Source organism: Lepisosteus oculatus, chromosome 3 (genome assembly GCF_040954835.1).
Source record: "Lepisosteus oculatus isolate fLepOcu1 chromosome 3, fLepOcu1.hap2, whole genome shotgun sequence".
Lineage (NCBI taxonomy): Eukaryota > Metazoa > Chordata > Actinopteri > Semionotiformes > Lepisosteidae > Lepisosteus > Lepisosteus oculatus.
The window spans coordinates 17613188-17636726 of record NC_090698.1 but is presented as its reverse complement, the minus strand read 5'-3'; the positions used below and the strand labels follow the sequence as shown (position 1 = coordinate 17636726).

The window sequence follows — 23539 nt, the reverse complement described above, 5'->3', positions numbered from 1 at the left end:
CAACCCTTTCTTCTTCCAAAAGTCCTCTGTTTTCTCTTAATTGGGGTTTTGAATCCTTTTTAGCAAGGGCTCTTGCCTGCTCTGGGAGGTAGGAGTGTTCCTGTGATGTTTTGGATGTGCCCAGGACATGTTCAGGAAATGGCTGTACACAAATGGCCAGATGTAATGATGTATTGTTCAATTGCAAACTGTTCTCTCTTAGGACTCCATCCCCTTGATCACAGCTCCAGTCAAACCTGTCAAACTGCAAAGGATAAGGCATGAAACTATCAACATTAGGGTGTCAGTGGCCCATCAATGCAACATTAACATCCATGCAGTCTTAGACACCTAGTGCCAAAACACCCACCCTTTTCACTCTGTGACATTAACATGGACAAAATGATAAATAAATCCACTTAAAATCTAGTTAGAAAATCAATAAAATGGTGCAAAAATAATTTAGACAATGTACACATACAGAACATACAGAAAGGAGTTTCAAAATCTCAGGAATTAAGACTGAGACAAGAAGTGTCTGATAGTATTTTTACATCTCTCTAAAGAAAGTTAACATTTTGAATGAGGTAATATTAACACAGCAGTAAAATTACCATTTTTAAAGTGGTCATGGTACAGTTCTCTATGGTTTATGAACTTTGTAAAATTCTATGTGTATAGAATTAATTTAAAAGTATTTCAAACAGCTAGCAATTGATTTATTTTACTCAATAACTTGCAGAAGCATTTAGAAAAATATGTGTTTGAAATCAGCATGTATTCATTCAGCGTTTAGCCACTAGTTGAAGTACTGTAACTGTGATAACCTTATGAATCTGAAGACACCAAACATCATGGCAATCAATGTTTTACACATTACCCAATAATAATTCTGGAAATAAGAATATAATTAATAAAGAATATGAATTTAATTTATGAGGAATAGTATTGGACTACCATACACTGTATAAGCCTTAAACATTATAAACTTGATTGATATATCTAACAATTATATCTAGTTGTTTCTGTTCTGAAACCTTGTGACTGATAAAAGTTAAATAACATTTTTTTTGCATTTAAATGTATTCCTAGGCAAAATACCTTAAATGCAGCAAATATGTTTGTGATAGTGGAATACATATGTTTTTAACGAGTGATTAAGCTATCCCTAACCCGCTTAAATGATTAGCAAAGGAAGCTATGAACCCTCTTTGAACAGCATGAGGGAGGATTCACATGGTTCTTGCTCAGTAGATTTCTTCTTTTGAATTAATCTTTGTGTCTGTATTTTCACAATACAGTAATTAAAGAATTTAGTACTTTGAAACTGATAGGTTTTAATATAAATACAGTTTATGGACTACCACGTATTTTTTTTCAGTTTCAATTTCATGAAAGGGAGGCGGAGTTAGGTAAAATGCAGAATGGAATTGTGTGTAGAGTTATCTGACAAAAGTAATTAAGGAATGTTAATTGGTAATTGGTGTTTGAGGATATTTGTGACATATCACATTATTTCAGTTATCTCCTGTCTATAGTACTTACAGTTAACTTGGTTTGTAAGTGAACCATCTGTAATGTAGTGGCAAAGAATACCTCCGCTATGTTTTGGAAATAGAGTATAAACCTAAAAATCAAATGATCTTGGTATTTGAAATAACCCCCTACTCCCTTCAACATTAAAAATTCAGTATAATTACAAGAGCTGCTTCCTCAGAATTAAAAACACAGATGACAAGAATTACAGTTAAACACAAAGTACAGGCTCAACATAAACCCCATGTCATAAATGAAAAATGGCCATGAAAATTATTTCATTAACACAAACATTTCCCATTAAAATGGCCTCCTATGAGGTGGTTGTCAACCTACATTGGTTATATTTTGGGTGTCCACACTTAGTTTTTTAAAATACTGAGGCATATGATGCCACTATTCAAAAGAATTGAATATTTTCTTTAATCATTCCATCTATGTTTACAACAAGGATTGGTTGGATATATTTTAATTAACCATACCATATATATGTTTACATTAACATGATGAATATGCTGGATTATATTTGATTATGAATTAAAAAAAGTTTTTAGCACATTTTGCATGTAAACAAAGACCTTTGAAAGGTGTCCTGTTATTACAGAGGCACATACAGTATAAGGAGCCTGTTGATGATCTGTATTTACTGGTGTATGCAAATATGTTAATATTCAGTTTTTTGGCTGTGTAAAATTTACATTAATTTGTTCAGTTTGGCATTTTTCTGGAGTAATCGGAGTACCTTCAAGGTACAACAGCAGTGTCAGATCCGGGGTTTTAACACACAATTGTTAAATTCTGAATTTAGAGCCAGTCCTCTATGATTTGCAAGAGGGTTAAAATTGGATATATTCATGAAGTATAATAGCAGTTCTAATTATGACTCCTATTGGCCTGATATTGCCTATTGCTTTTTTTTTCTGTATTTTAATGGTTTAGACCAACAAAAAATATTGTAGCGCTCTCGGGTTCACGTCGGTATGCGCCCTCGCAGCCTCAGGCCAGCACCCCTACCGTTAGGGATTCGAACCCGGGCCTCCGGCGTCACTCAACAAGAACCCAGCAAGTTGAGCTAAAGGGAAACTACTATGTAACGTTAATCAAAACCCACAGGATAAAAAAGAATAAAAGTTAACTACAACGTTCTAATACGTCTGAATGGCTCGTATGCTGTCGGCTCATCTTGGCGGCTGCCTCAGCTCACTGAAGTTTCAACAGTTCAGGCAGGCGCTTCGGAGGTCTACTAATTAACTGAAGGACCCCGCAAAGAGGAAGTGAGTAACGAGAGATATTGTAGGTGATTGGAAACAAAAACATGTCATTAGCAGGACAGTTGCTTGAATGTTTTTAATAAATTACCGTGGGTGCTAAAATCTCTCCTTAAAGTGAAACAGAATCATAGTGTATAGTTTTTTTTTGAGAGGGCTGCCAAAGTTCTGCATTTTTAAGCCGGTTGTGGGAATGGTTGTCGTAATTATGTACAGTAGTTCTTATTTAGCCGAATAACAAACGCTTGGAAATATCAGTATATATGAGCATGTATATACATTTTCTCGGCTTTTCTCTGGAATACACACACGTAAGGGGGATGAAATGCCATGGGCATTTTATAGATAACTCTCCGTCTGTATCGAGGAGTGTGCTCTGTAAATGAATTTGACACGATATTTTAATCCATTGAAGAGCTGTCAAATTTACATGGCATAGAAAATAATGCATTCATCCCAACCCTTATTGGCAGCTATATATCCTTTATCTAATCCGTGGATTTAAGCGTTGAATAAGAGTATTAATTGTGTTTTCAGTGACTGATACATAAATGCACAAATCCAGCATTTCTAAATAAAACAGCAGAAACCATTCTGTTTTTCATAAACTGATAAAATGTCAGCTGTTAGCATTAAATAATCTGCATTAGAGCTGTCATGCTGCTCTACAGATAGACATTTTAGGTTACTGTCCCCAAGTGGCACAGCAGTGGTCTTGTGTTTTATTTTTTAAAGATAATCTTTTTCACTTTATGTGGTACAGTGGTTAGCTTTGCTGCCTCACAGTGCAAGGGTCTTGGGTATCATCTGTATAAAGTTTGTCTGTTCTCTTTAGTTTGTGTGGGTTTTCTCTGGGTCCTCCAGTTTCTTCCCATAGTCAAAAAGCATACTGGCAAGTTAACTGGCTTCTGGGACAACTGGTGTGAATGGCTTCCCCTTAAGGGTGTACCCTGGCTTGTTCCTGTTGCTTGCCAGGATAGGCTCTGGCTTCCCCAAGACTCTTAATTGAAATAAACCTGTTAAGAGAATGGATGAATGCTCCAATTTTGAAATGAGTACTCACACACAAGCCCCATAAGACTGACAGGAGGGTTAAGCATTGGATGCAGAACAGGTGCAGTTTGTGCTGGTAACAATGCAAACCTGCATGTCACAGGCCTTGATCACAGGCCTCCAAACACACGCAGCCTCGGTGACGCTGAGGTGTGTGCTGCTGCCTGGTGCAGTTCCAGTTAGATACCTTATTTTTGTCCAAGTGATCTCTGGTCTGTCTGTTGTGGCCAGGTTATAACTGGATGAGCCATACTGAGCACATTCTAGCCTTACAATTATGTTAAAATCCGAATTATTGTGTTGATTGCCTGGCTACCAAAGATGACAGATTTTTAAGAAAAATGGCTGGACAGACATCTGGTGCTCTGAGATATTGCCTTTCCTTTGGTGAGTCACAAGGCTTCATGTGTCATGAACATTAAGTTCTACACTGTGACTGTACTGACTATAGGATGATTACAAAGCCATTTTAAATGGCAAGATTTAAATTAGATTTTAGTGAGCGTGCATATGTTAGCATTTTAGACAAAAACTCTGTATGTAAATTTTGTTTTTTGTTTGTCCATTAGGCAGCATGACACAAGTTGTGGTTTCAAAACCCGTGGTAGGTTTGTAGTTCTGAAAGGTGGGGATTCACAAGTCGACATTTTAGGAAATTAAAGTGAGGATTAGTCTAACCCTCATATTTTATTGTCTTTTTCTTCCTTAACCCTGGATTTGGTCCTAGTTGCTATCACAGTTAAGTTCAATGTCATGTTCTAGGAGTAGGCTAATTTTGTACCACGGAAGAGTACCCCTATGTGGAAATTACTCACCACAGTAATGATGCAGCATGAATGATACTCCCTTTTTTCTATCTTGCAGGTCTTCTGAAGTGCAACTATTTTCATTGTCTGCATAGCTCCAGCTGGGCATGGCGGTTCGGCGTGTTGTGAAGGCAGTGCTGATCGATCTCAGCGGCACTCTGCACATCGAGGACTCAGCAGTTCCTGGAGCACAAGAAGCTCTCACCAGGTTAGTTTGATGTAGTGTGAGAAGATGAGGACGTTGAGCAGGAGCCATCAAAACCATACCAACCCAACAATGTACACCAAACTTTAATTTTCATTACTTATATCTATTTTTTATCTATCTTACCTTTTCAAAATAGCACATTGTGAGTTTTAGTTTTAAATGCTTGTGAAACTGCATGTATCTGTATTGAGAACCACTTATCGAGAAGTGCAACAATACAGAGATGTTAATGGTTGTCTAGGCATCAGTTTTGCTCTGGTTAATACTCAGTGATTGCTAGTGACTTTTGTACACACACATACTTATTTATATTACGTGTATTTCATGTGTGCTGTTGTACAGCAGTCTACATTTCTGGAATAGCACTCACATATAAAGTTGCACTATTTTCAGTCATGTGAGTGTAAAACCTACTGTATCTATAGTCTGTTGTTGTCTTGGTGTCACTTCTTATGTGAAGTCCTCTTGGCATATTTGTCTCAGCTGTTAAATAATGAAAATATTTAAGTTATATTGTAATATGCAATTTTTCCTGTTTTACTCTTCTTTAGATTACGCAGGGCACCTGTCAATGTTAAGTTTGTGACCAACACAACCAAAGAGTGCAAAAGAATCCTGTTTGAAAGGCTGAAAAGACTGGAGTTTGACATTGAAGAGACTGAGATTTTCACTTCCTTGACTGCAGCCAGGAGCCTTGTTGAACAGCAAAATGTCAGACCACTACTTCTGGTGGAGAATAGCGCTCTGGAAGACTTTTCAGGTATGGATGATTACTTCCTTGCCTTTTTAATGTACTTTTCATCCCAGGGGATCTCAAAGCACTTTACATATAGGAAAGGGCTGACTTCATCCACCATTGAAGCGCTGCTCTTACATGGGTGTCACAGGGTAGCCACTGTTTGCCAGAAGTCCCACCACACAATAGGTGATGTGGAAAAGTGAGATATTCCTTCAGCAGATGATCTAAGAAGGAAGTTTAAGAAGGCCAAATTGTTCAAGGCCTGAGTGGGATTTAGCTAGGATTACAGAAATGCAGAGATTGTAATTAAAAATCAGTATATCAGTTCATGTCTGATATATCTATGGACATAATAAATAATAATCAGTATATGTTATTCACTTTGTGGAAGTGTTCTCTTCTAAATCTGCCTTTCTTCAATTTTCACATGTGTTCTCCGGTTTGTAATTGCATTTTTCCCTGGCTTAGGTTGGTGAAATGTTTTGGTAAGAGGCATTTGCTGGTCACTGAGAAAACTGTGACACAATATTTTGTTGTTCAGTCTAACTTAAGATTCCTTGGGGTTTATAAATTAAATGTTAAGAAATTCTGTTTATTTCTGTAGGAATTGAGACCTCTGATCCCAATGCAGTGGTGATAGGATTAGCTCCTGACCACTTCAACTACCAAACAATGAACAAAGCCTTTAGGTAAGACACACAAATCAGATTTAACTTCATGCAGCTAATCTTTATTCCTCTTCCTCTTTCATTTCCCAAACAAATGTCAAAAACATATTGAACTTTGTCTACTACATAAAAATATCTTAGCATAATTTTGGTTTACATTCTGTGAGTAGTGTATCAGTGGAATGTTAATGTTTTATACTTGGTTAGAATACTGTGATAATCGACTGAACCAATACTTCCCCACAATTCTGACTGTTCTTCAGCACCAACCTCTTCTGGAGACAGGCAGGTGTCCATATGTCTTAATTTCTGTTTGTATTGCTTTGTCTTGCTCCAATACAGCATGTTAATACTTAGAGTATTCAACATATCTGTGGTCGCCCTTGAACTGCATCAATATCACACCAAAAAGAGTAGATATTTACTAAGTAAGTATTAACCAATTGCCTATTAAGTGGGCCTGGCATTTTGTATTAGTTCATTCTAATGTCCTAGTTCTCAAGTAGTGCATTAAACACAATCAGAATGACCCGCTCCATCAGAAAATGGATTTTGGGAAGAATAAACAGTTTTGAGTCTTTTTCCCCCAAGGTTAATCCTTGATGGAGCTCCACTGATTGCTATACACAAAGCTCGATACTACAAGAGGAAAGATGGGCTGGCTCTGGGGCCTGGGCCCTTCGTCACTGGACTGGAATATGCAACAGACACTAAGGCCACAGTTGTGGGGAAACCAGAGAGAACATTCTTCCTCGAGGCGCTCCGAAACCTAGACTGTAAACCCGAAGAAGCCATCATGATTGGTGATGTGCGTGTTAGGTGCAAGCTAACTGTATTTGGTTAATGTGTTAGGGTATTGACTGTGATTGTAAATCAAGAAGCAAAAATATTAACCAAAAACCACTACTATAGGGTCAGTATAAAATGTATGAAAATATTAATCCACAGGGATTTAAGTTATTTAAAGAGTTTTATACCCCATATAAACATTTACATGAAAATAATATTTGTGAAAAACCTTAAAGTAACATTTATGACATTCTATGTGATATTATATATAAAATAATGAGGACATAAAACCTGGTTTATATATAAGGGTTTTTATTAGTGTTCATCAGCATGACCTAGCTAGCTTTTACCTATGAAATAGACTGTATATATGCATCACACAAGGAACATGTGGAACTTTCAATTTCATTGCATGTTTTAAGAGCCTGCTTTCAGTTTTAATGATGTTGCTTTTTATACACATCCAGACATCTGTTTAAACAGAACAATATTTCTGCTTATGCCAACAGGATGTACGAGATGACATTGGAGGAGCCCAAAACTCTGGAATGATGGGAATTTTAGTAAAAACAGGTAAGTGGGGTGTCAGCAATATTTTTTAAATGCACCATAACAGTCTGATTAACAGTCTGGCATCTTTTTTTGCCAGGAAGATGTAGTAAAAAAGGCCAACGTACAGTATATCTAGTATCAATGGCTGAACTTATTTATGATGTTTTACAAACACATTAGCTGTTCCATTGATACCATCTTTGCAGTTCCTAGATAATGTTATAGTGCCCTTGTGCTTCTGCTAATTGATGTTCCTTTTTGAATATTGCATTTGAAAGGATTTTTTTTAAAAAACTGTTGAACCATCGAAGAAATAAAAGTGAGTAGACATGATGTAACTAATACATAGTTTGCTTTTTTTCAGGAAAATACAGACAAGGAGATGAAGTAAAAATAAACCCACCACCCTATCTGACCTGTGACAGCTTCCTTCAAGCTGTAGACCATATACTTCAAAACCTAAAATAAGCAGGAAAATGGTAAAGATCATTTTGCTCCTTGCAGTTGTCTGAAGCTTGTTAGTGGGTTATTCTTTGTCAAATTATGCCAGGCATGTATTATGAAGTACATGTATGTATGAAGTAATAAATATCTCATTTAACATACAGTATGTTTGAAATTTGCTTAATCTGTACATACAACATGATGTCCCTAGGTTAATGTTCAGTGCCTTTTCCTTATTTAGATATATCTGGTAGATAGGAAACACTGATTTATAAAATATTAAAAAAGGCAATGTATAGGCTAAATGTTTCAGGTACTAAATATTGTTTCATGGGCTAGTAATAAATGGATTGCTGGATAACACATAGGGATTTGTTGAATTCTTGTGATACAAGTAAAATAATTTCTATAATTTCTAGTGTAATTTATCCATACACAAGTGGAACAATATCTTGTTCTTTTCACTTTATTTTGTTAGTTTCAGAAACAGTATTTTTCCCTGTTCTTATATGTATACTACTCTAGGTTAAGAAAACAAAAAAATGAACATTCAAGTAATTTATAACTATAACATAGTATGAACTAGTCACGTTAACAAATAGATGCATAGAGTCAAGTCAGTGCAGTAAATGGTACACTTCTTAAGAATGGTTTTGAATAAAATCTAAGGACAGGAGTGTCTAACTCTAGTCATGGAGGGCAGCTTTTTCTGAAGCTCAGCACTCAGTACCTCAGCTGAACTAATTTTTGGTATTAAATTGAGCAGTTTACCAGAGCTACATAGCTCTTAAGATGCTGCTGAGTTAAAGAGGCCTATTTTCCTCATGCTTGAATTTGATAACTGTATAGAAAGAGACTGTATGATTTCCGTTGGTCATTCATCCAATTACATTTTACCAAGGTAATGTGTAGTGAAAAATATTGAGGAAACCATCATATAAATGATAAAGTATAATTTATAAGTGTAAAAGTATCAATTGAATACTACTAAGAATCAGTCCTAAGTGGCGTATTTTAATGTTAAAAACCTAAAAGTGCTTGAGTTGATAAAACAGTTTACAACTCAACAGCATCAGCCTTTAATATAGAGATGCATTGTAAATGCCACTGTACATCAGGCTTTGTTATCCTGGAATGAAAACGTGGCCTTTATATTCTTTACACTTCAGCAGCCTCTTTGCACTTCAGATGTCCCCTAGATGAGCATGTTGTCAAAGGAAACGTACATCTCTTCTTAAAAGTCTCACACAGTCATAGCGTGTTCACACTGACTCGTACTCGTTCTGCCATGCCATGTATTTTTCATTCAAGCTTTTTGCAGAGGGTTTGGTGTGAGCAATGACGTCCAGGAAATCTGCTGTGGTCACAGTCTCCAGTTTCAGCACAGGCATCTCTGTGTTACCTGCAGTCAGTAAGAAAATAAATGAGACAGGGGTTCCTGTGAGTATCATCATAATATGACGATGTATAATAAGGAAAAAGCAAAGGTTCATTTCATGCTGAAAGGCATAAAAAAAATGTTTTGTACTTCACAGTTGAGCTGTTCATTCAGAAACTCATCTGAATAATGTACTAGTGTACCATGGCATGTATAGCATCTAATGGGCATCATACAAGGTTGTGTTTCCAAAGTCACCCAAAGAAAAGCTTTAACCATTGATTAACATGCACGATACTTTAATTACAAGCTTATGCGGTTGTGTGCAATAAAGTACTGCTTCCTCACCTTTAAAAACAGGTCAGAATACTTTCTCAAACTTCCTTAAGTAAATGGCTTTTTTTTGCAAAATATATGGATGAGGCAAGAATACCAAAGAAGAAATCAGATATGCAAACAGTTATATCAACTGTCCATAAGCAGTAGGCAAATGGCCAGGATGGTTGAAAGCTGCGCACAGAAAGGAAGATCGTAGTGTAAGAACTCATGCCTACCTGCATTGTGATTTTCAAGGGCATCAAATATTTTTCGTACAGGTCTCATTGCTGCTTCTTTACACACTAATTTTATGTCAGAGCCAGAATAACCTTCCGTTTCCTGAAAGAAATATCAAAAGTTATTTTTAATTTCAATTGACAGAAGTTCGAATGCCTGTCTTTTTGCATCTGTTCAATTCATGAACACTTCTGAAAAACATTTAATAAAAATGCTTCCCCCATAGATCTCTAATTATGTAATTTAAACTTTAAAGCTACGAATTAAGTAATTTAAATGAAGAATGAGTTTCTGAATGTTAAATCCCACTTTTGTCAAATGTCACTACAGAATAAAACCAGTCAAAGGGTATATCACTTGCAAATTAAGCAACTGTAAACAAAAAATAACAATTTGATTTGATTTGAAAATAATCTTGTTAGACTAACTTTTTCCTAAATGAAATGGAATATTCATGTTTAAATAGGAAAAATCCTAAATCTCTGGTAATTCGACACAAATGTAAAATTGAATCTAGTATTGTAGATGCTCATTTTTCTTACTTGTCCAAGAAGGCTGTAGTCTAATTCAGTCCGTAGTTCCACACCTCCCGTGTTACTGGATGGAGGCAACCAGTGGCTAATCATTGCTTGCCTGGCCTCATTGTTTGGCAGGCCCACGAGAATCCTCTTCTCTAATCTGCGAAGCATGGCATGATCCAGCTCCCTGCATCCCCAAAGAGCTTGGTTGGATTAAAGTCTAATATACTGAATCACTCTGTCAGCAAAGTCACTGCAGTCAACAAGGGAAGTGTACAAGTTCTGATTCTGGCTGAGATTGGACATCATTTGACTGCAGCTTCCATCCCAATGGAGGAAGAAAATCTGTATATGAAAACCTAAGAAATTCCACACCACGTTTAACCCTCATTCTAAACACTGAGGCGCAACTGTAAAGAGTTACCATTCTAGACCAAACAGCTTTGACATAGAGCTATAGCACTAAAAAGGTGGAACAGACACTGTCCCATGGAATTACATACTGTAGGGCCAATGCATATATATATAGAAGACTATATACTAAGGATATAGAAGTACTGCAAGTTGATTACTAATCTTTTTTCTTTTGGGTGGGGTCAGAGTTTCTCATTCTAATATGGCAGGATTCTTGAATCTGGCCTTTTATTTTAAATGGAAGGAATTTTTCACCATGGCAAATTGGATGCAGCCAACACAAAGACGAGGTCATCGGACCGTGCCAGGCCATCCATCTGAACAAGAAGCTCTGTTTTCATTCGACGACTGCCCTCGTGTTCGCCCCTGAGGGACCAAAGAGAAACACAAGACTGAGTTACTGGACTACTCCCAGCCTCAAACTCTGATAGCAAGACAAGTTTCATTATGATGAATTTTGTCTGTGCGCCACATTGTCCCATTACTCATCCATCTGTTTTTAGTGTGCTTCTCAATAACCAGTGGCCACTTAAAACACAGCACAGTATCCAAAAGGACTGAGGGGACTATGCAACGCTTAACACTGAGAAGTAGATAAAAACCTTTTTTAGCATTTCCTAACCAAAGTTTTAAGAGACAGCTAAAATGATTTGTAAGCAACATGTATACCATTTAATTCAAAACAGTCTGAACCACACAAAATAGACGATGATGCATGTCAGGAATGAAATGCATTATGTCAAGGTGGTAGTCAAAGTTCAACAACAAGGAGAAGGCAGGAAAAAGGCAAAAAAAATATTGTTAAAGGTTTTTATCAAAGTATAACTAGAGTAATACACTACCTGAAACACATTAGCCATATTGGTCTTTTGTTGCATAGGTTTTAAATGCATTGCATCATTGTAAATCCCAGATACAATAGGTTGTTTTTGTATTTATGTAATTAAGAAAATTGAAGAACAATAAAAAGGCTATCCAGTCCATCATAGCTCATCTTTACAATCTTTTCTTTTGCCTAGTCTATATCTGCAAATGACTCTTAAACTGAAAAGCCCTTGTTTGCTTAGGCATGCAGTCATTCACAATATGTCTACTTCACCTTATAAGTTGTAAATCTTTCTTTTACAGGGTGCTTACGGCAAAGGCACAGGGCACCTACCAATGACATTTTACAAATCAGTTTTGTTGTCCAAGATGATACTGAGCACTACAAAAATTGAATTCATTTTTACTTGCTTGAGATAGGAAATGTCACTGAGATTTATTTAGTTTATTACACTTCTCACTCCTGGAGAGTAATTAGAGCAATGTGGTTCCCATTATAACCTAACATCTGTTCAGTCGAGAGCTAGGAACATCATAGCCATTTCATACCACTCTGGGGGGTCACAGGAACTTACAGTATGGGAGCACTTTCATCTGGTCTTTATCTCAGCAGCAGGTAGAAATATGCCCAGGAGAAAGACAGTAGCTCATTTAGTCATAAAGCAGAAACAAGACTGCTTCACTTTGGCTACAAATTATTAATGAGATGTCCCATACCCTGGCCCAGTTCCCCTCTGACCCATCACAGAATCCAGCTCATCCAGGAAAATAGTTGAAGGGGCATGATACCTGGCCAGTTCAAAGAGTACCTAAGAAAAGAAAAAATGCTTATTTTACAGTGGCATTTTTCATGATTGTCACCACAGGAAAATACTTTACACCGAGCTCTATTACCCCAGGGTGTGAACACAGAGAAGAAGATAAAGAGAAGAGGAATTGACCGATCCTGCTCCTTACACATGTTGTGGAGATAATTATGCTTACCAGTGCAGCTGCTGTTTCCCACCTACTCTCACCTAGTCACACGGATTGTGCAACAGTGTGAGCGAACTATCAACAAAGCACAATGTGGTCACCAAGTGCAAATTTTCTTCCCAATTGTGAATAAATAGAATGGCTGTATATTGTCACATACATAAACAGTATTATTCCCTTATGGGTGGTTAATTTACATGCTATTCATATAAACCAATAGCGATTATGTGGGGCCTGATCTAATGCTTAGCATTGGGAGGTATCCTCACATGCTGTGCTGGTGCATTGGTATATGGAGTAAAATTACCCCAATCATTCTGCAGATGCAATTTCTTTCAAGAATATTTGATTTGATGAGGTCCTTGGATCACAAGGAACCAGGTGAGTCTCATTAACTGAAACTTTGATTTTAACTCATTTATACAGTTCAAGTCCCTCTTGTCATATACTGTAAAATGCTTCATTCTGGGACTAGTAGAGACTAGTCCTTTATTGTATCTTCCCTACAGATAAAATGCAATGAAAAAAAAACATGAGTGTGAAATGAGTTTTGAGCCTGAATACTAGAACTACTACAGCTGCTTATAGCCAGATAAGTCACAACGGCATTGATATATATATACTGTATATATAAGCAGAAAAACCTTAAAATCCATTTGAATTTTTTTAGGGTGGCTGTGTAATTATAAAGGATGAAAGTGTGCAGATGTAGAGTAATTTTCAATCAGTTTCTGGTCATACTGAAGTCAAGAAACTACCTTCGTAAATATCCCAGTAAGTTAGGCATTAGAGCAGTCAAACCTTGATGATAAAGATATTGCTGAATATTTGTATCAAAAATACAAGGAAAGAGCAAAGACCATTACCAAGCAATATTATGAAGGTGGAAAATATATAATCCTTGTGATGTTTCCATCATGAGCATCAAATGACAACATATATGGTCAAAAAGGTTTACAACAGTATTTCCTTTAACTTAACTGATGCTACAAGAGAAATGATAAGTGAAATAAAACATACACAGGGCATCGAAACAACTGCAAATAATTCACAAAGTTATCAGGATAATGACAAAATCTTTTGTAACAGGTGATTTGATATTTTACTGAATAAACATGTGATAAATAATTCTAATTTGCCATCTGAAGGTTTGATCAATAGGTGGTCAACCAAGACAGTCACGGATTTGTAGCATATGTAGCTACCACTAGAATCAGTCATGCTTTGGACCAGGCTATAGATGCTGCCTTGTGGGATTCTCTCCCATTCTTCTCCTAAAGCCTGGACAAGCATGTGCCTGTTTGCAGGTTTCTGATCCCTAGAAGCCACTAGGATGTCAATAGCGGTGAAGTCTAGGTGAGCAGGGCCAACATAGTATTCTAATGTCACAAGAAAGTTATTGTTACACCAGCATGATACGAATTTCCTGCTGAAATGTCATGTCCGCATGAGCCCAGAGAAAGAGCTTAATTAAACACCTGGAATTGATTAGCTTGATGCTGTGAAGTCAACATGCCACCAGTCACCAAACTTGGGGTTCTATAGTGACTACACACTCCTGTCCAGAAAACTGCACTTCACACATTAATCATGAAAAAGAGTGCTGAATATGAAGTTGAACTGAGTTATTCTCACATCGTCATGCCAATTACTTTGGAGAAATGTTTCTGGACGCTCTTTTCTTCCTGTAAAAGTGAGGTTGGAAGGCAAACAGCAATTGTTGTAGAATAAAGAATCATTCATAAAAAGTACCTAACAAGACGGGAGGCATGCAAGTGTTAGAAACCCCTGCCAGGAAAGTACAGAGCAGTGCAACCTTACTCGAACCAGCTTCTCAGAGTCCCCCCTCCACTTGCTAACGATGCTGGATGCGGAGATGTTAAAGAACGTAGTGTGGCATTCTGTGGCCACCGCCTTGGCAAGCAGTGTCTTTCCAGTGCCTACAAGACAAGACACTTCAGGTGAGTGGAAACCATATATAGAGATATTGTATTAAACTCACATTAATGACAGGGAAAGAAAGCAACTACCACCTTAAAAACGGCATTCTGTTTTCCTTCATTATAAAAAACCACAGAAGTCAAATAATGTAAAGAATCTAGTAATCTAGTAGGGCTTACAATGAAGGCTTTAAACGTATTGAATTTAGCTCACATTTTCTGCTCTTTTATTCTATACAGGTAGAGCTGCCTACAAAAGTAGTTTTCTGTGTCGTAAGCCTGTATGCAAACCTAGTGAATGTAAGCCTAGTACTACAGATGTAATCACAACTCTGCTACATAATCCTGCTATCTCAATGTATGGTATTTTAAACAGTGAACTAACACAGTTATATTAAGGCGATCCAATTCATAGCTTATTGTCAGTCAATCCCTAAATACCTGGAGGTCCATAGAGCAGCAGTCCTTTCCAAGGAGACAAAATGCCTGTGAATAGCTGGGGATACTAATGTGAGGAAAAGGAATAATTCAGAATTAAATATATATGTGCATTATATTTCTCATTGCTTTATTTCTACTCAGTTAAAAGTGAAGGAGCAACTCATAGGAGTATATATTATTCTTTCTACTAGGAAAATATTCTTCCACATTTGATTATATAAGTACAGTAATCAAGCAAAAATACTCTGCCATGAGAAGTTTTCTTTCCCTGCATGCACTAAGAAATAACTCCAGTGTTCTTCCCTGTATCTTTTAGTGGGCATACAGTACAATATATAACACATCTCCAGAGCAATTTAAGAAATACCATCAGCATCAGCACCTCCTTACCTTAATAGGATAGACAACAGCTTCTTTGACTAAACGCTTTGCTGCGTCCACTCCAATTATGTCTTCCCACCTCACATTTGGGTTGTGCAAATATATATCCTTTAAAAGAAGACAGGCAGTAAATGGTTTTAGAACTGCGTTAACACAGATCCTTCCAGTGCAACCAGAATGTGCTGCAGCGTTAACACAACAGTAATGGTTCTTTTCTGCCCTCTAATGGTACAACAGCAAAATTCTCCACACATCCTTTTTAGATATAACTCTCCCTATGTTTTTTTCTTTATTAGTAAATCCATAGTAGTAAAAACATTAAGACCAAACTACTGTCTAAACCTTTTGGGTCTGTGTTATAATAATTCTTAAATTTCTGATTTTACCTATACTTTAATACACTTACAGTGCATAATGAGACTGATAAGGGTTCTGAAATATACATACTGTACATTCCATTATGTTTCTGGGATTGCTTTAACACTATACTCAACATGAAGCTTTTTCATGCCCTGAACAAGTCACCTGACTGTTCAGTACTGTACTGTCATCCCATTGTCCATCATTCTCTGACCTCCAGGCTCAAGACCACCAGAGAATAATTTCAGGATGTGATGTGGGAGATCAGTGGAAAGTGTATTCTCGATTTATCCAACTGTTTGTCCATCTGCACACATGACCCAAGTCCTACAGCTAATTCTTTGTGCAGCTCAACCAGAAGACCATCCAGGAATTGAGTCTGAGACCCCCTTAAACAAAGGTGGTGCGTCCAAGCTGCTGAAGACTTGAAAATGTCAATTCTTCCTGAGTAGGACACTAGATGGGCATATGACCTACAGGATTTGAATGTCATGTTTGCCCGCATGGTCACAGTTGGATGTGAGCTCTTGCCGTCACAAATATGTTGACAGAGATTTTTAAATCTGTGCTTTTTCTTCTACTTTTCCTTTAACCTCTACTTCTTGTACATTTTTGGCTCAAACATTTTAAAACATATGAAGACTGGAGTAATTTCAATGTACTGAAGTCAGCTTTTAACCTTGTCAACAAAACAATTATCATTCTGGGAAGCCATTTTCATGGCCCGTCTCACCCGACTTATTACAGCCGCCAGCTCTCTCATCTCACTGTTCATTCCGCTGAAGGCACTGATAGGCTTCATCAGGCGCTCCTACACGAAAGAAATATATAAAAAATTAAGGCATTCTTTGGGCCCAAATCAAAGAAAGCTCATTTGCCCTAAAGATAGTATCTGTGCTTTTTCATTCAGAATAAGCAAAATTACTAAAATACAGATTACATACAGTACCATACAATATTACATTCTTCTATTTCTTTAAAAACTGGTGCTGTTATGTAGCAGAGAAACCAGTAGACACTAAGATTTACTGCTAAGGACTGTGGGAATGTTGCTGTTTTAATTTATTTTTATTTCCTAAAGTTGAAAGATAACTTCTTTATAGAACTTTTTTGGTGTATGTTTATTTAAGCAGAGTTTTGAATTTAAGCAGGGTCTCCTGAATAAAGAAGAATTACATTATTTCTTGCAAAGGTAGTTTCTTTTGAAGGAGTGCTTAGGATATTGATGTTTCTGGATAACTCTTTATAGCATTCTTCTTTTTATAATCACTCCCACATATCATTTCAATTGTATCTCTTTCCACATCTTTAGAAATTAGATCTGCTTATGGTTTGGTCACAATCAGAATTCACAAGGGTGACAACCTACCAAAGGGTCTGGGTTACTGATCAAGCCATTCATTGTTATTTCATTAGAGGCTCCTTTAACAGCATCTTGAATCAACCCACGATAGTCAATCAGCTGGCCCTGAGCAAAGAAAAAACCCTGGGAGCTTGAGTGAATACTGTATGTTTTAATTCTCACAGCAAAGAAAAAGGAAGTCAGCTCTTGAATAATGCAGTGACAAAGCACATGCTGTGTGTCTTATGCATTTTATGTTTAATTCTAAAGTATTTTTTATAGAAGATATCCAGTCAAGAGGCATCAATAGCATTAATTATATAATTAATAGCATTATCTGATTTTTCAGACATTTTAAGCAAAGCTTTTGAAAGGTGTCCCTGTATAGCCACTTGGCAGAATTCCCTTGCACACATTTGTGCTTCAGGAACTGACTCATGTTGACTTCACCAACAAGGAAGTATGAGCAAACCAGCAGCTGTTAGTTTGTCATTTGCTGTTATTTTTGACATTTTAACATGACCTTTTTCATGACCAAGGGGAACACAGACACAGACCAAACTGTAATTTAATACAAGAAGATATATTTTATATTTTATTAACTGTTGTTTAAGTGACTCAAAACACGCTTTGCCAGAATTGATTTTTCACTACATTATTCACAAAGAGTGTGAAGGTTTTTCAGTCTGTGAATGTAAGGGCATGCTTACTTTAATGTTTAACTGGATTACACATTTGGCATAATAGAGTAAAACTTTTCAGAGAACGACAGATCAGTAACATAAAGTAGTGTGCGCGTGTGTATACATTTGGGTGTGTATGCACACGTGTTTGTATGTGTATGTATTCGTGTGAATATATGTGTGTTTGTGTGTCTACAGTATATGTGTGTGAGTGTGTAGGGATTGTTTCTGCAGTTCTATAGCAATATTTACCTTTTTAGCATGTGCACCCTCCCCTCCCCCATTTCTACTGATCGGGGAGACGTTCAATCCGAAATCAGCCGTCTCTGGGGGTGTTAACCGCCCATTCTCCTGCAAAGAGAAAAACACTGATTGAAACAAACTTCCTTGTCATGTTACAGAATGGGGATGTCCGATTCTGGCCATGGGGAGAATGTTGTATCTACAGGTAGTTTTCATTCCAAATCAGCTCTTAACTGAGGTAATCACTGGACTAGAGCAATTTAACAGATTCCCTCAGCTCTCTAGATGCTGGTTCTTTAAAGTGTCCTTCACAACTTGCAAATATACTGTACCAGCTGCAGAGCACCAGAAATGGACGGGACACTCCTGTAGAAAGTGATTCACTGGTGCTCTTCAAAAGCCATTTCAAAAGGTCTTTCATCCATAGGTTACTGAAGATTTCACCTGAATCAATGTCTGTTCCCAGTACCTTTTGTTTAAAGTCAAAAAGTGTCCTTTGTAAACTTGAAGTACTTTGCAAAGTATCTGTATCTCGAATTCTGTTTACACAACATTGAATAGGTACTATTATTAGCATAGTACCTTTTTACATTTAGGGTTTGTTCTCCATGGAAACATAAACAATGGTAAAGTGGCTAAGTACTTATTAGTTATTGTGCACATGCTGTATGAGATAAACACAAAGTTAAGCACACAATTGCTTATGAGGCAAATGATACCCACTTCTTTGCAGTTTTTCTCATGCTGTCATGAGATTGGTTTTATTTGCTGTTTTTACCCATATCTGAGAAAACCTTTACCCACACTGTATGCAGTTATTTCACATGTTGTATTTGACGGTAAAAAGAAAGCACATTTATTAGAATTTCTAGACAGCAGTTAATTTCCCAAATAAAAACTATAGTATACAATTAAATCCTTTTCATCAATAAATTAAAGTGTAACACTGGTTTTTGGAGTGTTTGAATTATATAAATTCTTTGCTAATTGTTGTCCGGAGGTGCTAGTCTTTCAGAAATAGCAGTAATCCAATAATAAACTAGAACACCTTAAGCTTTCTCCTACTGTAGATGTTGACGGAAAAAAGGAAAGTGAAGCCCACCAATACTGAGCCCAGGATGATGTACAGATTATGACAGAAACACTCACAACTTTACTGGTGTCCTTTGCTGTAATTTTGGGATCAGTCTTCTTTGCACCCAACTTAGAACTGGGGCGGTGGGTCTGATTTATCCTGGGCAGTGTGTGTGTTACAGAGCTAGAGGATCTGTAAGATAACACATTATAGTAAACACACTGTGTACTTACAGGTAAAGTAAACAGATGGCACTAGCTTTTCAACACAGCACAATTTACCTCTACAAATTCTTCTACTTTCAAATTCTGTTGTAGACATGACTCCACAAAAAATACATCTACACAAAAAATAAATTACACCTGGACAGAAAGTCAGGTGAAATATGAGTCTGAAGAGATTATCTTCCCTGCCAAACTTTCATTTTTGAAGTTTTTAGATGTTTCTGTGAATGTAGCACTACATTTTCTGACACGATAGATTGATTGTTGAAATGGTGGTCATTATCCAGTATGATGACACCCTGTACATTATTGTACTGTATGCACATGCTTGGCTTTGCTCAAACAAGGATGACTCATGGATTGCCTTTTATTTGCTTAGTAAGACATTATTTAAAATATTTTGTATGATTCTGGTCATTACATAATAAGATGGTACAAAAAGGTGAGATATGGTAAATCCCCAGGCTCATACCAATGTCCTACACAGACAGAGTAAAACACCTGAATCGTTCCAGGCTTGATGAACAGAGAAGACAATAAGAAACTTGACTGAAGTATTTAAAAATAAATTCAAAACCTAGGTCAAACATCTTCAGGATCAACAGTGCAACATGAACCAGAGGACACAAGTGAAAACCAAGGAAAAGTGCATCTGAAACTTAGAACCTGAGTTACTTTATATTATACAAAAAATGTGGGAGTACAGAACAAGATACTGTGCACAGCCATGTCTTCAAAGCTGATACCCTGGATTCTTTCAAGAAGCGGCTGGATGAGACCAGTTAGCCCCTAGTGGGCAAACAAACTAGATAGACTTCTAAAGGTCAGACTATCTGACTTGGCTAAATGACCTCCTCTTGTTTCTAATGAATTTAAAACTTCTCTACATATTTTGTAACCAGAGGAAAATACAAAAATTAAAATTCCCCTTACCTCTTTAATCGACCACTGATTCGTGGTTGCCTGGTTTCTCCTAAAACGGAAAAGACACATAAAATATATCAAGAGCGATATACAGACATTAAGTCTACCATCTTGGAAATTAACAAAGACATCTAAGCCCATTCAGTTGCAAAAGTCACATTACAGAATCCCTGTACTTTCAAAAAAGATTAAAACTTAACACCAACCATTTTAAAATGTTATTTAAGTATTTATCAATGAATGTACATCCAGCAATTTTGTAAATCCATAATGAAAGGAAATATTCTGCTGTATAAACACAAATAACAGAATTAAAGAGGCCAATTTAACCTAACTACCTACCTGATTCTGATGATTTCTTAGTAAGCTTGGGATATTTCTGAAATTTAATGAAGTAGTAGCTTTCATATTCCATGAGGATAGTCTCTAAGTCTACATTGTCACAGACTTCAAAGCGACGCAAGCTTAAACTAGTCTCCTGTTCGAGTACACCAGCTGTATCCAAATACCTGTGAGGAAGACAAACAAATAACTTTTCACCTTTAAATTTCAGTTAAAACTTTTAACCTTCAACATTCAGTAAATGGCACCAGTAATGCCAAACACTCTTGTCACATTTAGCAACAAAGTAATTCAAGCTTTTAATAATAATGCTAGAAAATTAAATACTATCCATGTTATTTACCCTTCCTCCGACAGGTAATGGAAAATGAGAATCAGCAGATTTCTTCTTCTGGCCTCAGTTTTCATTTCATCCTGCACATGCAAGAGAAATACAGTAAGATCAGAAGAATGCTTACAAACAGGAGGGAACCAGTTGGTGCTCTTGCTTTTTTCGTAGCTAGTAGCTAAATGATCTTTTCATTAAAGGATAAAGGATTGTTAAAGGATCCCCCCCGAGTCATCTTCAGCCACACAGCTGAAAAGTTGTCTCCTCTTCTCTGTCTTAAATTATGCGAAAGTTAAATTCCCACTTCTGTCTCAGTGTTCCTGTGTTTTCTGCTGGTCTTGAAAACATTTCCCAAGTTGACGTGATCGGTGCTTTTCAGGAGTGTTTGAATTAGATATCCACATAATAAATTAATGAAAGAATTCTGATGCCTTTCAGAGAATCTTGATCTCCATGGTACTGGTAGATACTGGATGGTCAGCAATAAACCATGGATGGTTACATCCATACAGCACCACTTACAATAAGAACTCATCTCTTTATTACAATTTCAAATTATTACAAAAGGAGCAATGCATACAGTCTTGAATTTCCTGTTGAGCCTATTATGTTTTCTGCTTACTGCTTATAACATCACATGGTCTGTGCAGCTTTGGGCCATTATGTTTAGACTAAGTAAGGCAAAACACAGCTTCTGAGAAGCTTTGTGACAGATGTTGAAACAGTCCACTGGGGATTAGCTGGTGTATCGTGAATATGGGTCTCTAGCCATCTGATCCTGGATCACCAACTATTGATATGTACCTTGAATCTCATCTTGAGCCTTTGCGTTACCCATATTTCAATTTTAGTTCATTTATTACTGTATTTTTTTATTTTTATAACAGGGTATGTTGTTATAATTTTGTGAGTTCTTGTTCCCTTTTTGCTAGGCAACCTTGTTTTATTGTAAGTCACTCTGGCACCAGTCAATCACTAGTGCTATCACCATCTTCATCATTATCACTGTTTAAATTATAATAACCCCACTTATGGTGATATAGTTACATTTTCTGATAATTTTGTTTCCCTTTCTATTTCGTAACAATAAAGTCTTTATTAGCTGCTCTGATTTTTCTTTGATAGGTCAAGGGCCTAGAAACTTAAAACTACCAAATTTTGATCTGAACATTCGAAGATCTGCAAAATTAGGATGATGACTGGCACTACAACAGCAGTGCTGGAAATTCAAAAGGATTCAGACCACCTCCAGAAATGAATAGATACAGAATTTCAATTAATGTAAACAAATGTAAAGTATTTAAGTCAAGTCATGCCAGAATAAACTTAAAATTAATTGAGTATGAATACTGAACTTGAACAGGACATGACAACTTACATTGACAACATCCACAAAGTACAGGAAAGCAGTAAAAAGGCCTAACAGAATTCTCGGATATCCCATACAAAATGCGTGGGCTCAAACTAGAATCTAGTAGTTTAGTTAGTTCTGATTTTCCAGTACAACTCCATTTAAAGTGATGAATCCAGACTTTACTTTTGGTGAAAAAAAGAGACCTAGTGGTCATAATAGTCTGAATACCAGCCAAGACAACATGACTGAATACATTAATTACTTGGTTTGACAATTTAAAAATAATTAACCAAACCTTTCTGGATTTTTTCTAAATTCTTAGTATAATATAATATACGTAGCATAGAGAACAGTTACAAAAGCGAACAAAAATCATGGGTTTTCATCGAATTTCGTAGCTCAATTATTTTAAGTCCAAAATCACCCAAATAATGCATGTTGGACCAAGAATATTTGTAAACTTTTGTGCTTTACAGCATACGATACAGTTCGACAGCGTCTCCTACAGATGGCGCTGAATCTCGCATCTGCGCCTTGAAATGACACAACATCACGTGACAGTGAAGGATTACCAAGGCAACCAAAGACTCCATTTATATGTCTATAAAGAGTAGAAAGTGTGGAAAGTAAACAGTTTCTTAACGTATTTCCGTAGTTGTGAGAAAAGGTTCCAGAGAACACGTTCATGCTTTCCTGCATCACAGTCGAGATTTTTTTATGACCATTTACATTTTAAAATGAGAATTTGCGATTTTCAACGAGTCTTTTTTTCTCTGAGGCTAACATAAAAGAGTTCATACCGAACCCGTTATGTTCCGTTTACTACAGTGTAGCACATACAAATACCTCTGACTCACTTCTTACTACTTACTGCAAAAACTATATGAGCCCTACCAGCGAAAGATTCAGTGTTGATAACAAAATTTGCACGCACTCACCGCCTCCCTCACTTGATTTGCTGTTTTGATGGCTTGATAAGAAAGCTCCATTGTCATGTGTTACGTTTTCCAACTTCTTCGCGATGTATTCAAATTCAAATGCATAACCCCATGCAAGAAGGAAATCCTCCACTCCGCCTTCCATTCATTATACGTGCTCTTCGTAGTTCGTAGCGTAAACCTACATTTTACGTAGTTTAGTTACTCGGTCAGTCTACACTGAAACCTCCTAAGGTACGCCAGGTGCGTACGAGTGC

At 36.8% G+C, this 23539-nt stretch overlaps 2 protein-coding genes across 5 annotated transcripts; one reads left to right on the top strand and one right to left on the bottom strand.

Moving 5' to 3' along the window:
- The first annotated feature begins 2553 nt into the window (after positions 1–2553).
- On the top strand, positions 2554–8203 carry hdhd2 (haloacid dehalogenase-like hydrolase domain containing 2). 3 transcript variants are annotated; one of them, XM_006627253.3, is made up of 7 exons: positions 2554–2789; positions 4701–4850; positions 5402–5610; positions 6194–6278; positions 6849–7065; positions 7556–7619; positions 7963–8203. In XM_006627253.3, exons 2-7 carry the CDS (start codon positions 4750–4752, stop codon positions 8064–8066), a joined length of 780 nt encoding a protein of 259 aa, XP_006627316.1. In that variant the 5' UTR covers positions 2554–2789; positions 4701–4749; the 3' UTR covers positions 8067–8203. The 3 variants fall into 3 exon arrangements, with proteins under 3 accessions (XP_006627316.1, XP_015195692.1, XP_015195693.1); XM_015340206.1 differs by lacking the exon at positions 2554–2789 and adding an exon at positions 2790–2808; XM_015340207.2 differs by lacking the exon at positions 2554–2789 and adding an exon at positions 4016–4223.
- Positions 7342–23530, bottom strand: katnal2 (katanin p60 subunit A-like 2). 2 transcript variants are annotated; one of them, XM_015340205.2, is made up of 16 exons: positions 23283–23530; positions 21006–21076; positions 20663–20829; positions 20330–20369; positions 19247–19364; positions 18107–18205; positions 17199–17297; positions 16563–16640; positions 15479–15577; positions 15089–15152; positions 14529–14647; positions 12450–12541; positions 11163–11273; positions 10518–10680; positions 9975–10077; positions 7342–9444 (listed from the first exon to the last, which is right to left on the bottom strand). In XM_015340205.2, exons 1-16 carry the CDS (start codon positions 23337–23339, stop codon positions 9305–9307), a joined length of 1620 nt encoding a protein of 539 aa, XP_015195691.2. In that variant the 5' UTR covers positions 23340–23530; the 3' UTR covers positions 7342–9304. The 2 variants fall into 2 exon arrangements, with proteins under 2 accessions (XP_015195691.2, XP_015195690.2); XM_015340204.2 differs by lacking the exon at positions 23283–23530 and adding an exon at positions 22369–22468.
- Between the last annotated feature and the right edge of the window lie 9 nt (positions 23531–23539).

Coding starts and splice junctions, on each gene's coding strand:
- hdhd2 (XM_006627253.3), top strand. CDS start 4,750: ATGGCGGTTCGGCGTGTTGTGAAGGCAGTGCTGATCGATCTCAGCGGC. Junction 4,851..5,401: donor GCACAAGAAGCTCTCACCAG/GTTAGTTTGATG, acceptor ACTCTTCTTTAG/ATTACGCAGGGCACCTGTCA. Junction 5,611..6,193: donor CGCTCTGGAAGACTTTTCAG/GTATGGATGATT, acceptor TTATTTCTGTAG/GAATTGAGACCTCTGATCCC.
- katnal2 (XM_015340204.2), bottom strand. CDS start 22,434: ATGGGATATCCGAGAATTCTGTTAGGCCTTTTTACTGCTTTCCTGTAC. Junction 21,077..22,368: donor ACTTTGTGGATGTTGTCAAT/GTAAGTTGTCAT, acceptor TTGCATGTGCAG/GATGAAATGAAAACTGAGGC. Junction 10,681..11,162: donor GCTGCATCCAATTTGCCATG/GTGAAAAATTCC, acceptor TTGGGGATGCAG/GGAGCTGGATCATGCCATGC.